This window comes from Pseudorca crassidens, chromosome 16, assembly GCF_039906515.1.
Source record: "Pseudorca crassidens isolate mPseCra1 chromosome 16, mPseCra1.hap1, whole genome shotgun sequence".
In the NCBI taxonomy this organism is placed as follows: Eukaryota; Metazoa; Chordata; class Mammalia; order Artiodactyla; family Delphinidae; genus Pseudorca; species Pseudorca crassidens.
In genome coordinates, this window is record NC_090311.1 from 24891950 (window position 1) to 24910000 (window position 18051).

At 35.8% G+C, this 18051-nt stretch overlaps 1 protein-coding gene across 2 annotated transcripts in view; it reads right to left on the reverse strand.

Moving 5' to 3' along the window:
- The window catches only part of SLK (STE20 like kinase), a 57094-nt gene that overhangs the window by 28155 nt on the left and 10888 nt on the right, over positions 1–18051 (reverse strand). For both annotated transcript variants that reach the window (XM_067709486.1, XM_067709487.1), the window contains exons 2-7: positions 10643–10807; positions 8404–8452; positions 7925–8074; positions 1368–1440; positions 1015–1209; positions 150–231 (exon numbers count right to left, since the gene is read on the reverse strand). In XM_067709486.1, coding sequence (XP_067565587.1) covers positions 150–231; positions 1015–1209; positions 1368–1440; positions 7925–8074; positions 8404–8452; positions 10643–10807 — 714 coding nt within the window. The remainder of the gene's footprint in view (positions 1–149; positions 232–1014; positions 1210–1367; positions 1441–7924; positions 8075–8403; positions 8453–10642; positions 10808–18051) is intronic.

Consider the following 18051-nt stretch of genomic DNA (forward strand, 5'->3'; position numbering starts at 1 on the left):
GTTAACTACTACAATGAACCTTGAGTGAGTCTGCACAGGGAAACTCAAGTGGAGAGAGGGCACACTGAAGGAATCTGAAACTGTATTCTTCTTAAAGAGATGTTACAACAATTATATGGTTTGCCATTGTCATACTACTCTTATCTTACCTGCAGTAGCTGAGATGTAGTCCACCTGGAATCCACATTCTTTTCCAAGCATTTCTTTAGAAAGTCCTTAAAATTTGAAGACCTTCAAAATAAAATTTTAATAATGACATTCTATTTTTCTTGCTAATAAAAATCAAAACTCTGAGAAACTATGGTTAAGTTCCATTATGTATGTAATAGTATTAATTCAACATAAGAAAACTAGTTATGAGAATATTAATATGTCATAAGTCATTTACCTATAAATATAAGTTACATATATGTAAATAGATTCATAGTTTAAGTCATTGAGATACAGCCATATATCCATAAGTATGCTAAAAATCACAAAAATTCTTCCATTATATATATATATATATATATTTTTTTTTTTTTTTGTGGTACGCGGGCCTCTCACTGTTGTGGCCTCTCCTGTTGCAGAGCACAGGCTCCGGACGCGTAGGCTCAGCGGCCATGGCTCACAGGCCTAGCCGCTCCGCGGCATGTGGGATCTTCCCGGACCAGGGCACGAACCTGTGTCCCATGCATTGGCAGGTGGACTCTCAACCACTGCGCCACCAGGGAAGCCCCCTTCCATTATATTAAACTCCACAAATACAGATCAATCACATATATGCCTCACTTTCTCATAGTACAGAAAATATCTCTTTCATGTAGAACTCAAATCACTGGTATCTTTTAATTTATGGGGAAAGTTAGTTACAGGAGTTTATATGGTCCTTAAGTCTTGAAAATACACCAAAAATCAGTTTTCTACTTCATACAATCTTTGTACCATGTACCTAAATTTAAATACCCTTGGAAAGTTGGAAGAATAAAGCATCAAGTTTTGCTTCTTAAAAAAAATTGTTTAGGAATACGTTACCATTTTGATGGCTGTGCTAATGTAGGGGGCTCAGATTTTGCTATTTTTAGCAGCACTCGCATTGGATTTAATTCATGATGAGGTGGTTCTATCTCAGCCATTTCTATTAAAGTGATACCCAGGGACCAAACATCAGCTTTGTAGTCATAGGGTCTGTCCTTAGATGTTTCACACATGACTACCTCAGGAGCCATCCTATGAAGACAGAGAACTGAAAATTAAGATGTTTAACTTAAGAGCAGTGATCACAAACCACGTGAAAGATAGTATAATTGATTATGTGGACAAAATTCATGAGTAATAATAACTGTTGACATAACTAACGCTGCAAATCCATAAAACTGAATACATACCAATAGGGTGTGCCGATAAAGGAATCTCTCCTTTGAATTGTCCTTGTGTTTTTAGCTGATACTCCAAAATCCGCTTGAAATAATCATACAAAAGTATTAATGACAGTTTTTAAGCAAAGGACGCTATATTCAACATAAGGGAAAAGCATATCAAGTCTTTAATAAGGCCACTGTTATTAAAGGGTAAGCAAAATAGAAAGATAAATAACTTCTCTATCATCCTAATTTTGACCACCCTCTTTCTACCATACACCCACCCCCCAAAAAAAAACTGCCAAAGAAAAGATTCCATCATTAATACACTTGATACCACCATCCTTACACATCTTCAGATCACAAATTCTCCAGAATTGAAAAAAAAAAAAAGTAACTTTAAAATAGATCAGTCTATCCACTTCACCAAAATAAACGCCAACTAGTGCTATATGTGACAATTAAATTAAGGGACATTTTTTCTATAGTGTGAAAAACAGAAATTATACCAAAGCAGCTTTTATGACAGCATATGTCTTGCTAACTTCCTCATAAAATTATACCACAAAGAAAATAATTAGGAACGATGCTTTCTAATTTAAATTATAGGGCACAGCAACATTATAGCTTTATCAGTTGTTAACTCCTTTTCAGCTTAGAGCTCAATCATTAATAGCAACATAAAATTGCTATTGCTGCATAAATTACCGCATGCCATATACATTTAACTTTTAAAGTTTCATTTGACATGCCGTGATTCTCAAAACAGAATAAATACCCAAAATCCTGTATTTACTATTCATGCCCCAAGGCCTGGCACAGAATATACACACAATAAACGTCAGCTACTGTTATTAATCATATGTGTAATTTTAACCTTTGTGATACTTTGGCCGTAGAACTCTTAAAACTCATGAAATCCTGCCCTATATTCTAATTACTTATGTCTATTATGTAGCTCTTTCTTTTCTTTTTTTGACCATGTAGTTCTCCTGCTTAAAACATCTTGGCAGCCACCTATTGCCTGTAGAATGATGTTTAAGCTTCTTAATATGGTGTATGAAGTCTCTTGTTACACTAGATATTTCATTAATGTTTTATAATTAAATTAATAAATGAATTTGCCAATAGAACATACTATACTTGGAAGATATATCTGCAGAAAATGCAACATAAATAGATGTATTCAGGACTCTCCATCCCTATTACCCCCCTACTTCCTCAACTTATAACTTGCCATGTTTCCACAGGACGGGATTGAGATCACAATATGAAATTCCTGCCAGAAGAGGTTTTCTACTCAGGCAGAGTCAGCTCAGTACGTATTCCAGTGTGTTCCTAGAAGCTACTAATGGTCTATTCTTTTTAACTTTTTCCCCCTCAGAACATGACTGGGAAAGGAGGTTGAGAAACAGGCCTAAACCACTAAGGTCCACTGTCAACATTCGTACCTCTCGAAGCACTCTTATGAGCAGGAGGTAAACTAAGGAGGGACAAGAAGCCATCTTCATTTTTGTGCAAAGGGGAAAACTAAGGTCATTATGTGCTTTACAGTTCTACTTATAATGATATGGCATATATATGCTGGTCTGTTAAAATAGCATTTTACATACTTACTTCCATTTGTAACAATGTGATCTGACAAGACCATAAAAATTTGATTATTGTATATATGGTTCTTGAGGATAGTACGGTTCTACATGCATCTGTGTACACTTAATACAATGTCACAGAATTGGAAGGTTCTCTGTATTTATGAATTAATGAAACAAAGTGCAACTATTTTAAATGTCAACCAACTCAAAACTATTTTGGCATTCCTAAATCTTCAAAAATGTACTTATTTTTAATGGCATGCATTATTTTACACAGAAGTATATTCCTGTATTCAAATAAGATTTCAGTACGCTTACAGAAAAACATGCACTAAAAAAGATCAAAATTATATTTCAAAACGAGCTACAAGACTAAAAAATGATGACATAAAAGAGTAACAGAAGTCAGAATTTTAAAACTCATAAATGAGGTGACAGAACTCAAGGGAAAATTAGAAATAAAAAACAATTTTAGAAACAAAGGCTAAAGTAGGAGGAATGCAAGAGCAAATAAACACAACAAATGCACACCCATTACCACTTCGCACCCATTAAGATAGTTATCATCAAAAATACAGAAAATAACAAATGCTGGCAAGGAGGTGGAGCAACTGGAACTCTTGTGCATTGTTGTGGAAACGTAAACTGGCGCAACCACTGTGGAAAATGGTAGGGTGGTTCCTCAAAAAATTAAACAGAGAATTACCATATGATCCAGCAATTCCACTTCTGGGTATATACCCAAAAGAACTGAAAGCAGGGACTCAAATAGATATTGTACACCCATGTTCACAGCAGCATTATTCACAAAAGCCAAAAGGTGGAAGCAACCAAAGTGCCCATCAATGGATGAATGGATAAATAAAATGTGGTGTATACATATAACAGAATATTATTCAGCCTTAAAAAGGAAGAAAATTAACACATGCTACACCATGGATGAACCTTAAAGACATTATGCTAAGTAAAATAAGCCAGTCACAAAAGGAAAAGTATTGCAGGATTCCACTTACATGGGGTACGGAGAGTAGTCAAGTTCACAGAGACAGAAAGGAGAATGGTTACCAGGGGCTGGGGGAAGGAGGAAATGGGGACTTAAGCGTTTTAATGTGTACAGAGTTTCAGTTGAGGAAGATGAAAAGGTTCTGGAGAGGCGTGGTAGGGTTGGCTGCACGACAGTGTGGATGCGCCGTATGCTACAGAACTGTGCACTTAAACATGGTTAGGACGGTAAATTTTAAGTATATTTCGCCACAATGAAAAAAAATGAAGAAAGATAAAAAGAACCTGAGAGAAAGTTATAAATACTGATGATTGTCATGCCTGACAAAAAGATAATAAAAGTCTCCAAAGGAGCAAGTCAGTGCAAGGGAACAGAACAAATACTCATATCTATAATTACAGAAAACCTTCCTGGGGGGCAGGGGGTGAGCGGGAAACAAAAAAACAACACTTAGAAAAGTTTAGTCCTTAGAAAAAAGTCTTTGGCATTTAGGCAAAAAGATCACATGACTTACACGAGAAAGAAAATCAGATTCTCATCAGACTTTTCAATAACACTTTATAATAGAAGAAAACAGAGGAACATATTTTAGATATTCAAGGAAAGAAATGTGAACCAAGGATTTTCTATCCAGCAAAACTGACCTTCAAAGTATAAAGGGTAGAAGTGTTACCATTATATAAGAACTCAGAGAGCCCTTTCAGAGAAATCTACCAGAGAATGAACTTCAGACAACCAACATAACCAAAGAGACATGAACAAGAGCGGTGGTGAGCGCTGAATATAGAAATGAAGGTTAAAATGAGTAATTACAGAATACTCCAAATCTATCTTCAATGTTCTTGAGAAGCAAGATTCTCAGGATAGAAGAAAAGCGATACAGATGTAATACAGAAGGGGCTAAGAGAAGGAAAAAAAAAGGCTTTACCCTGAATTTGAATAGGTCATATGTAGGAACTCATGAGAGCCTAGTTCTGTCCTTTGTAAAGGCCTAGAATGAAGGCAAATCCAGAAACTATAAGCATGTCTAACACTCAGATTGTGGTCTTGAAATACCATGTCCTACTAAAACTTCTTCTTCAGGGCTTCCTGAAGAAATGGCTAATTACAGGTCTGAGGCAGGAAATGTGAAAGATGAGCCTGAAACATCTCAACCTAACAGATGGCAAGGAATCTACCAAAGATTAGTAGAGTCATGTCAAAAATATTAACAAGCCAGCTTGAAGAAGCTCCCACTGACCAAGATGGTACAACGTGAGCTTTAATAAGGATAAAAATTGTAATAGATTTGAAACCTATAAAATAAAATTACATTCATGAATTAATAATGCCATTTAAAAAAATACTGGCCACCAACTAAGGATGAGAGAGAACCAATTCATTGTCTTTAAAGCTAAATAAATAAAAGGAAAGGATCAAGCATTTTTCCTGTCCTGTCTATAGGAACTATACTCCTGAATAACCAAACAGTTGAAGGGAAGTGTCTTTTTATATAAGTATTCCTAATTTTATAATGATGATAAATGAAAATAATGAAATAACTGATGAATAATTACACCAAAATTATTATCAAAAATAATAAACGAAAACAAAATGATGTAATTCATTTTGCCACTCCAATCAAAGAACGGATATAGGCATTAAACATCAACAGCTGCTAACATCAAAAAAAGATCAAAAAGCCGGTATTACATGCCTCCCAGTGAAAGAACACAAAACCACCTATAGTCTTGCCAAAAAAGTCAGACTTGAGACTGATGAGGCTTTTGGATTCATCTGCAAATTGAGGGAAATACAGAGAGGAACTTACTAAAGTCATCAGGAGTACACAGTCAGCAAAATGCAAGATGAGAGAAACTCTACAGGTCCAACAGCCTAGGTCCTATACATCAGTGTTTCTCAACCTTTTTTTCATCTCTCTCCTAAGGAGCCTTTTTAGACATTTTTTCCAAATCCTCCCTCCCCCCCATGAAATTTTAATGCCACAGATATACTGTATATCTGTTTGTGTATATCTATGGGCCTTTGGAGGGTCACAACCATGGTAACACTAAAATTTTTTGTCCCCAAAGAACCAACTTTCTTTGAGAAAGCATGCCATGAGAATGAATGCCATAGATAAAATGTAAAGAGAAAAAAGGAATGACAGGGCGGTGGGGGGCAACCTATAAATTAAAAGAGACTTAGAAGAAAAAGCAGGTTTTAAATATGGGTAAGTCTAAACTCTAAAGTCTAGACATGAACACTGGGTGATAGAGCCATAAAGAAACACAAGGAAGTGATTACTATAAAAGTCAGGATATAGATTACCTGTGGAGAAGGGAGGGACAGTGTGATTGAGAGCGGGCACATGAAACAGCTGCTAGGGTGCCTGACATAGTTCTAGTTCTTTTTTTTTTCGTTGAGGCATGCGGGATCTTTCGCTGTGGCGTGCGGCCTCTTTGTTGAGGCTCGCAGGCTTCTTCTCTCTAGTTGTGGCGTGTGGGTTTTTTCTCTCTAGTTGTGGCTCTCAGGCTCCAGAGAGTGTGGACTCTGTAGTTTGCGGCACTTGGGCTTAGCTGCCCCGCGGCATGTGGGATCTTAGTTCCCCGACCAGGGGGGATTGAACCCACATACCCTGCATTGCAAGGTGGATTCTTTACCACTGGACCACCAGGGAAGTCCCATTCTATTTATCTAGGTGGTGGTCACAAAGCTATTATGTACAAAGCTACAAGTCAATAAGCTACACAACTGTTAGTGTGGCTTTCTGTATCTGTAACCATTTCTTAATAAAAAGGTTAAAATTTAGTAGTATATCAAATTATACCTGTTTAGATGTCATGACAAAGTGAAGTGAAATGACTATGATCACTGGTATCAGCATGGCCTTTGAATATATTTTGTTTTTAATATCCATCCAAAATACCCAAATTTAGACTTCATCACCAGATTTTTTTTTAATTCATATCTTGGGGATACTTACTTCTATTTGTATGCGTATATGAAATTCATTAATTTCCCATCTAAAATCTACATCTATTTCTCCTTATGAAATTATCATTTATTCCCTCAGTGTAAAAAACAAAATTAAAAATTCTAGTCCTTACATTTATTTTAGGCATCTTTTTCAGACTTAAGGTGAGTTACTTTGTTAGTTTAGCCAAGATACTATATCTACAAAATAGAATATAAAACTAAACATGGAAAAAAAAACCCACTAGATATGAGTTTTGGAAATGAACATAAAACTAAGTTAGTGGTTTTACATACTATAGCATTTTCTACATGTATTATATTTACAAGTATTAAGTCTACATACAAAAATTTAAGGGAAAAATAATTAGCCAGTCTTTTTAAAGTGTGCCATTTTAAAAATAAAAATCCATTCTTTCTTACTTTTTAAAGAGTCTTTATATGAGGTACCTATACTTAGGAATTCTGGGAGTTAATGGATAATTATGTATCCAAGGAAGTTTTGTTTTGTTTTTTGTCCACACTGCATGGTGTATGGGATCTTAGTTCCCTGACCAGGAATTGAACCCGGGCCCTCAACAGTGAAAGCACCGAGTCCTCACCACTGGACCGCCAAGGAATTCCCTCCAAGGAAGTATCTTAAAAATTAACACTGAGGAGATACGGGGATATATGTCTATGTACAGCTGATTCTCTTTGTTATAAAGCAGAAACTAACACACCATTGTAAAGCAATTATACTCCAATAAAGATGTTTAAAATAAATAAATAAATAAATAAAATAAAAGCATACAGGAATTGAAAGACCTGTACTCTGAAAACTATACAACACTGTTGAAAGATATTAAAGAAGACCTAAATAAATGGGGAAAAAAAATTAACACTGAATAATTCTCCATGTTTCACGTATTTGAATATAATTCTCCATGTTTCACATATTTGACTTGTAACAAAACAATATTAAGTTACAGACATACGGGGGAAATCTCAAAGCACAAATTCAAATGTTTTATATAAAGGAATAAACTTACCCAACTTAATATCGCCATCTAAGGTAAAAAGAATGTTTCCAGCCTTTAGGTCTCTGTGGATGATTTTATTATCATGTAAGTAGTTCAATGCCTCTAAAGTCTGCTTACAAACTACTTGTATTTGGGACTCAGTTAATGGTCTCTCAAGCTCTACAAGGAAAAAAGTAAACAAATCTGCATTTCGTACAGTGAAAGCGTACCAGCAGGCTATGTAACTTTACCATCACTGCCAAAGATCACACACAATGAATTGATTTTTAAAAAACTATACACAAAACTTTCTTCACGTATTATACTCAATGTTTAATTTTAGAATTTTATTACAATTATCCAAGAATATAAAAATAATTAGGCTGATTTCTTAACTTACTGAATGTCTCTAAACAATAAGATAAATATATATGTATAAATGTTTGAAATCATTTGACTTTTTAAAGTATAATTTAAGATATAAACATGAAGAACAAAAAACCATTTACCAAGCATCACAGCATCCACTGCTCCACCTGCACAAAATTCAATGAGGATCTGCAGGCAAATAAAAAAGCATGTGTCTAACATGGCATTGAGTTTGAGTATTTTTTCTTCAATTTAGCATAAAAGATAAAGAAATAGCTATAAAATAACCTAGGTTACAGAAACAATAGTATGCTAACAACCATAAAGAGTTTCTTTGTAAAAAGAGTTACAAGTCTTAATGATATACAACTAAGAAAGCACAAAGAAAACACATTGTGGAAATATGTGCCTTTTTGTTAATCTTCATTTTTAGTGTCCCTGCTTCTGTAAAATTACCAGGTGTAGAATTTTTATTCAGGACAGTATTATATATCCATTTCATCACCACTGAAAGATTTTATACTCTCCTTTTTAAGGTAACTATTGAGAAGTAAGTGATCAAGTATATTTTTTAACTTTATTTCTAGGAATAAACCCTGAAAAGAGAAACTTTTAGTTTTTCTAAAAAATAGGAGAAAAAACATATACAAAAGCTTCAGATCCTAGCTCAATTATCACTTCCTGATGGATGCCTTCCCAGACCTCCCTGGTACATACCACCATGCACCTTTCCTTCTTAACCCTTATCACAGTTTTAATTTTATATTTATTATGATTGTTTGATTAATTAATGTCTATCTCTCCCACTAAACTGTCCCTCACAGTTGTCCAGCTTTTTATTTTGTAATAGTCTCAAGTTAAGATCTTATCTATTTATTAAGTTGTCTAGGAATTCATTTTCATTACTATCTCTGAAAACATTCTGCTAGAACTCTGAACAACTATATTAGAAGGCACCACACTAATAATAACTACAGACTTTATTTTTAATTACATACCTTAACAAATTGTGTAGCTTCACACTTTTTTCTCCTCTGTATAACAACACTTTATTTTTTACAGGAGCTTGCCAATAAATTGTTTGGAAATTCATTATATCATATGAAAAATAATTTGAGAGACAGATCATTACTCATCCTAGAGATGAGTCAACAAGTCATAAAGGTTAATTGACTTATTCAAGCTCCTGCCTAGCGTCACCAAAATCAAAAAATAAAGGCCTTTTGATTCCCAATCAGGTACAGCTTGTACAATCTACTCTTCTTTCGTAACACTTTGTTTCTTCCTTCAAGGAGAAAAAACTAAAACTCCATTTCAAAAAGTCCTCTTGATTAAATTAGTATCGGTGCAGAGCAAGTGACTGACTGGTTATTATACTAAATATTAACACTTTACTTATATATTTATTTATGCCTAATATTTCCTAAAAATGAATAAAATTTTTACATACAGACTTGGCCACTACATCATGCACTAAAGTTGGGCTTGATAATATGTAAGATAAATGTTGGGTTGGCCAAAAAGTTTCCATAAGGGAAAACCTGAATGAACTTTTTGGCAAACCCAGTATTTAACATTTCTAGTAAGCATTTTATAATTTATTACATGATTTATCAAAAGTTTAGTATAAGAAATTATAAACAACTGCAAAAAAACAAAAGAAACTCTAAAACATTTTAAGTAAATGCTTAAATTTAAATCAAGACACTTAAATTTAAACAAGACACTTCAAACTAACAACATTGTAAATCAACTATACTTCAATTAGAAAAAATAAAATTTTAAAAGTGCAGGAAAAAAAAGACTTCAAAGAAAGAAAGAAATTCCAACTGGGAAAAAAAATTAATTAAAAACAAGAAAGGCATCTAATTTCATTATTTAGGAAATTTAATATTCTTAACGAAGTTTCTACATTTGAGTCCAATGCCAAACAATCATGAAATACAGTACAATCTGAAATACACATCAAAACATCTGTTGAAGGGGCTTCCCTGGTGGCGCAGTGGTTGAGAGTCCGCCTGCTGATGCAGGGGACACAGGTTCGTGCCCCGGTCCGGGAGGATCCCACATGCCGCGGAGCGGCTGGGCCCGTGGGCCATGGCCGCTGGGCCTGCGCGTCCGGAGCCTGTGCTCCGCAACAGGAGAGGCCACAACAGTGACAGGCCCGCGTACCGCAAAAAAAAAAAAAAAAAAATCTGTTGAAGCTAAGGATAATTATGTTGTTAATGACCCTCTCATCAGCAGGTCAATTCTCATTCAAGTAGCATAAGTGACTAAAAAGAAGAGGTAGTACATAAAATAGGCCTACAAAACTTATAAACCTCTTTAGGACAATTAACTCATTTTGGTTATTCCTATAGATTAACAGAAAATACTTACCCAAAGATTGTTCTCATAATAGAAGGCATCTAGAAGTTTCACTATATTAGGGTGATCACAAGATGCTAATATATCAATTTCAACCATGTAATCTTCAAGTTCTTCTTCAGATTTGGTGTCAATCACCTTTGCAGCAGCTAAAACATTGGTCTCTTTATTCTGGGCCTAAAAACAAAAGTATCAAAAGTTCATGCTTATAACACATACTTGCTTTTTAAATTTTTTTTTTAATAAACTTTATTTTTTAGAGTAGTTTTAGTCTCCCAGCAAATCTGAGCAGAAAGTACACAGAGTTCCCATGTACTCTCCTCCCTACACATGCACGGCCTCCCCCCCATCAACATTCTGCACCACAGTGGTACATTTGTTACAACTGATGAACCTATATTGACACATCATTATTACCAAAAGTCCACTGTTTACATTAGGATTAACTCCTGGTATGTGCTCTACGGGTCTGGACAAATGTACGATATGTATCCACCATTATAACATCATACACAATAGTTTCACTGCCCTAAAAATCTCTATGCGCTGCCTATTCATCCTGCCCTTCTTCCTAACCCCTCCACTGATCTTTTTACTGTCTCCATAGTTTTGTTTTTCATACAGTATGTAGCCTTTTCAGATTGGCTTCTTTCACTTAGTAACAAGCATTTAAGATTCCTCCATGTCTTCTCATGGTTTGATACCTAATTTCGTTTTAGCGCTGAATAATAGTCAATTATATAGATGTGCCAGTTTGTTTATCCATTCACCTACTGAAGACATCTTGGTTGTTTCCAAGTTTTATCAATCGTGAATAAGGCTGCTATAAACATCTGTGTGCAGGTTTTTGTGTGGACATTAAGTTTTCAACCCCTTTGAGTAAGTACCAAGGAGCAGAATTACTGGATCATATGGTAAGAGTATGTGTAGTTTTGCAAGATACTGCCAAACTGTCTTCTAAAGTGCCTATACTATTTTGCATTCTCAACAGCAATGAATGAGAGTTCCTGCTGCTCCACACCCCTGCCAACATTTGGTGTTGTTGGTATAAATTTTTGTCATTCTAATAAGTGTGTAGTGGTGTCTCCCTGTTTTAACTTGCAACTCCCTAATGGCATATGATACTAAGCATCTTTTCATATGCTTATTGGCCATCTGAATATCTTCTTCAGTGAGGTGTCCAAATCTTCTGGCCATTTTTTAATCAGGTTTTTTTAATTAGGTTTTCTAATTGTTGAGGTTTAAGAATTCTTAATATATTTTGAATAACGGTCTTTTATCAGATATATCTTTTGCCAACATTTTCTCCAAGTGGCTTGTCTTCTCATTCTCTTGACATACTTATTTTTTAAAGATAGCCTAAACATAAATATTAACTGATGCATGCTTTTCACTGTGCTAAGTGCTTTATATACACATACGATAGAATTTCAAGTTGCAGGCTCTACTGGGTCAGACTGGTAGGGCTCAAATTCTGACTCTGTCACTTGTTAACTATGTTGCTTGGGCAACTTACAAACTCCCTTTTTTAGTTTTAGCTTCCTCATCAATAAAACATACTTATATCTCACGAGTTTGTGAGAATTAATAAATACTTGCCAAGTGAAAAGAATACATATAAACATTTAATACAACACCTGCCACACATAGTAAAAAAGATTCAAACATCTTATCTGGAATTATTACTATTATTATTTAATCCTCAAAATGACCCCATGATATATTAGCATCCCTACTTTTAAGAAGGATAAATAAATTTAGAGACATTAAAAGGCTTCCCCGAGGTCATGTAGAGCTAGTAAGAGGCTGAATCAGGATTCAAATCCTGGTTGTTTCCAAAGCCCTTTCTTTATTTTAATCATTACCCTTTCCAGTTTCCCTATACTTCCATCAGTTTAATTATTTTTCATTGTTTTTAGTACTTTAACTTTTCCATTTTAATTGAATAACTTCTCACCTCCATTTATTAGAAATGAAAGGTTTCCAAATATGTAGTAGAAGCCAAGATCATTTTTTTAAAGTTAGGAATCAAATCTTAAAATACTAATGGGTTTTTAAAAGACATTTCAATATTATATATGTTACCATCACTTCAGTAAATCCATCACCTTAAAAGAAAAAATAGCAAACTTTCAAAAGCTAGTAATAAGTGTTTTAATAAACAAATAAATGTCCAAATCCCATTTTTAATAATTTATAAGGAGATAATTTTACAAAAAAAAAATGCATGCACAAAATATTCATCAAAGCACTGTTTACAATAAAGAAAACTTAATCAGCCTAAATGTCCATTAACGGGAACCTACTTAAATCATTCAGTATGCTTCTACAATGGAAAATTATGCAACCATTAAAATTATTTGACTAACCAATTAATATTTCTTAAGATGGGACAAAAGCCACAACATATCACTGAATGGAAAAAAAGTAACTTACTAAACACAAAAGGTATGCAGTTTTACAAAAACTACACATCCATTTTCACACAGGGATAGCTACATAAGAAATATCTGGAAAGACATCATCAGTGGGGATGGCAGAGTTTCACGTGCTTTGACTTTTTCTATATTTTTCATATTGTTTACATTTTTAAATGGACATGTATTATTTTTACAGAGGCAATAAGATACAAAAAAATCAGTCTATGGGATATTTCTTAGGGATCTATTATCTAACCTTTGAGATGATGATGAAAGAATAAACAAACCAGGTATTAGCCTATATATGGGAATTCTCCTAAGTAGATTTTGCTACATTTTACTTCCTTAGGTAGAGGTAAAAATTAATACTAATTACTAACAAAGTAACCCTAATGTTTAGGGTTCACAGAATATGTATGGATAAAAGATAACTTTATCAGTCATAACTACCACTCTAGAATAATATGCTAATCTACCATATTTTATCAAATCTACGAAGTCTTTTAAGATGTGCCATTATCTTACGCTCCACTAAGAAAGAAAAACTGCCAGGCACTTTATCATTTAGAACTTTCACATTATTCCTTTTTAAGAGCTCTTCTGGATAAATATAGACAAAAATTGTTAGCGTATATTACCCTTGTGCATACATGAAAAATTAAACACTTCTTCACATTTAACTCTTGAGTCACTTTTTCACTCAGAATTATCTAATGTCTGTGTTTTTCCACAAAATATCATTCTCTAGCCATGAAAAGCTTTGGTGATGCAGCATTTCTTTAAAAAGTGCCCCTCTACTACTGTCTCCAAAATTTTCTTTGAAGCCACTGTCTCCCATTTTGCAATTATAATGCTGATACTTTCTTGATCTTACCACAGGTGCTAAATGAAGCTTTCAGATGACAACTAGGACTCACATTCTTTCTTCAAAACGTTCTTAAATGGTTTATTGATTGAAACATCAAGGGTTTGCAACTGTATGACACAAAGCATAAGCAATGACAGAGATACAACTACGTTCACAAAGCATAAGCAATGACAGATACATCACAACTGCCATCTGGCGAACAATACTAAGGCGTCAATCAATAAATTGGGACATATCCCAATTAGAGAGATGTTTAAAAGTTAAAAGTCTGGGGTTCCCTGGTGGCGCAGCGGTTGAGGGTCCACCTGCCGATGCAGGGGACGTGGGTTCGTGCCCCAGTCCGGGAAGATCCCACATGCCGTGGAGCGGCTGGGCCCGTGAGCCATGGCCGCTGAGCCTGCACGTCTGGAGCCTGTGCTCCGCAGTGGGAGAGGCCACAACACTGAGAGGCCCGTGTACCGCAAAAAAAAAAAAAGTCTATCATAACTGGTAAAATATGACATTACGTTTATCTCTCTAAGAAAGACACTACAGTTGAAAAAATAATAAATAGAACTCGCCCTCCCCCAAGTCAGGAAATAAGCCAGTGAGAAATAAGCCCTTCTCTCACCATTTTAACTTAACACTTTGGGAAGAAAGAGTACAGAGGAACTGTTCTTAAAGAGGAACACTATAAAATACAAGCCCTGGTAAGAGACCAAGGATATTGTGAGTAAAGTTAAAAGTCATCCTGCTTCTGCATGCCTCTACCAATGTCCTGGAAGATTTTAAAGATGTGTATTTTACTTGTGAATGTGTATTTTACTTGTGAATAGAAAGATGTGTATTTTACTTAATACTAGATAATCTCTAAAGTTCTTTGTAGTAACAAATTTCATTATTCCATTGCCCTGGGTATACTAATTAAACCAACAATAATACCATTTGGTTTAATATAAATAATAAATAAAATTTACATTAGAAAATATAGTGCTTCTTACATTATTGTTTGAAAATAACTTGATTACTCATCAGGATCTGATTCCAGAGAACTCTAAAAATCAAAACTGAAATAAACGTTGTTAAGTGTGTAAAACTATCAACAAACATAATGCAAATAAAGTGTTAAAAAGAAACAGTCTCGGGACTTCCCTGGTGGCTCAGTGGTTAAGAATCCGCCTTCCAGTGCGGGGGACCAGGGTTCGAACCCTGGTCCAGGAAGATCCCACATGCCACAGAGCAACTAAGCCCGTGCGCCACAACTACTGAGCCTGCGCTCTAGAGCCCACGAGCCACAACTACTGAGCCCCCGAGCCACAACTACTGAAGCCTGGCGCCTAGAGCCCGTGCTCCGCAACAAGAGAAGCCACAGCAATGAGAAGCCCGCACACTTCAACGAAGAGTAGCCTCCGCTCGCCGCAACTAGAGAAAGCCCGTGCACAGCAACGAAGACCCAATGCAGCCAAAAATGAATAAATAAATAAATTTATTTTAAAAAAACCAGTCTCATCTACCACCTAAAGCATGAAAATTCTTCACATAAAGATGTAATTATAACTAAACAAATGTTAATAAAAACAAGAATGAAATAACAAATACTCAGATATTAATTTAAAGGAGACATAACTTAAATACATAAACAGTTTTCAGAGATCAGTTGTGATCACTTAAAAATCACTATGTTTTTATCTTCACGAATCACAGGAGCCAAGGAAAGAGACTGGAATAACTAAAACTCAGAAACCTGGAGGAAAGATTCTGCAGAGCTGAAACTGAGCTCCCTGAGGAGAGAGTGCTGCTCTGCTCAGCTGCTGCTGGCAGCTCTGAACTTGGAAGAGGATCTTGTGGGGCTAGGGTACCTTTTGAAGAAGAGGAGACTAGCCAACTGGAGCTGGTGTTAGTAAGGGCTGTGATGAGGCTGGCTCTGTGAGTGCTGGAAAAACTACAAACTGAATTCAGGACTACTGTTGCTGGAGTGAAGAATTTCCACTAGGATGATGGTCAAAGTAACAGGAAAGCAGACAGGGAGCCCACAGGAAACAAAGAGAAAGGTGTAGGTTCTTTCTTCCTCCTCCTCCTTGCAGCCTCCCTCTAGTGCTCCATACTTCTGAAACCTAAAAGTGAGCAGCTGGCAAGTCAGAAATGTGATTTGCAAAATCTTAGAACAGCATCACAAAGTAGAGCCATAGAAGGGGGTGTCTGGAGCTGAAAGACACGAATTTAATAAGTGGCATAATCCTTCTAAAACAGATGAGGATTATAGATGGGAGAACTAAGACACAGAGTAGTATTAAATATTTGGTTATGCAGAATCTAAAAAGAAATGATACAAATGAACTTATTTACAAAACAGAAACAAACTCATACTGGGAAGGATGGGGGGAAGGGATAGTCACGGAGTTTGGGATCAACATGTACATGCATGTACCAGGCCCCAGGTTCATTCCCCGGCACCTCCAGCTGTTAGTTGGCTTTCAACAAGCCCCTTAAAGGCAGACTGAGCTATTCTTGGGGCTTCCCTGGTGGCACAGTGGTTAAGAATCCGCCTGCCAATGCAGGGGACACGGGTTCGAGCCCTGGTCCGGGAAGATCCCACATGCCACAGAGCAACTAAGCCCGTGCGCTACAACTACTGAGCCTGCACTCTAGAGCCCATGCTCAGCAACGAGAGAAGCCGCTGCAATGCGAAGCCTGCGCACCGCAACGGAGAGTAGCCCCCGCTCTCTGCAACTAGAGAAAAGCCTGTGCACAGCAACAAAGACTCAACGTAGACAAAAATAAAATAAATAATAAATAAAACTTTTAAAAACATCTGTGCATTTAAAAATAAAGAAATAAAATAGATAACCAACAAGGACCTACTGTATAGCACAGAGAACTCTGCTCAATGTTATGTGGCAGCCTGGATGGGAGGGGAGTCTGGGGGAGAAGAGATGCATGTATATGTATAGCTGAGTCCCTTTGCTGTGCACCTGAAACTATCACAACATTGTTAATCAGCTATACTCAAACATAAAGTAAAAAGTTAAAAAAATTAAAAACAAATATTGATTAATAAACATTCAAAGTTCCAAAGAGCAGTTAAGTGAGGGAAAAAAAAAAAGAATAGCACTAGAGAAAGCAGATAGTTTTAGATTGTTTAGCTATTGTTGCTACCTGTTTTACATTATATGCTAATTCTGGTGATCTTCTCAGAGCCCTGATACGATTTTGCTAGGAATGAGTGTGAATATCAAATGAGAATAAAATTACTCAACATCACTTGGCAAAGATATACAGTTGCTTTCCATTATTTGTGCTAGTTATGTTCTATATAGGTCACTACAAATCCTGAATTAGTGAATACTGAACCACTGCTCCTAAAAGAAATACACACACACACCCCTCCTCACATAGATTATAATCTTCAATCTCAAAAACAACCCATCCTGGTAGATTCTATTTTCTTTGTTTTACAAAAGAGAAAATGAGGGTCAGAAATGTTAGGTGGCTGCCCCAATTAACAGGTGCCAGAGCTGGGATTCAAACCCCATCCAACTCGTCCCAAAGCAGGAGCTTCTTGCACTTCACTACATTGCTCTCTACTGTCTCCATCCTTTGGAAATCTCTGTATGAGAGCTGAGACAAGAAGATGTAGCATCACCTAGTTCAATCTCAGCATGTAATGTGTGGGTCTAGGGACTCACATTTTACATAGCTTTGCACACGTACACAAATGACTGTGAAAGTAATGCATGTAGAGACTTGGGGACTACAAACAGATTTTAGCAAGTAGACAAATTCACAAATACAGAATCCGCAAATAATGAGGATCAACTATACTCTTCCCATCTGGGAAATATTACAGAAATCCTTTTTAAAAAAGCATTTTTCGGGGAATTTCCTGGCAGTCCAGTGGTTAGGACTCTGCGCTTCCACTGCAGGGACCATGAGTTCATCCCTGGCTGGGGAGCTAAGATCCCACATGCCGCTTGGCATCGCCAAATAAATAAATTTTTTTTAAAAAAAGAATTTTCATCTCATTTCCTGAATTCTGCAAAAGAGAAAGGAATATACTCTATATTCTCTTTATATTCCCAAACACTATTTTATTTATATTGTTCTGGTTATTTATTGAAAACTGAGTTACTGCCGGTCAAGATACCAACAGCAAA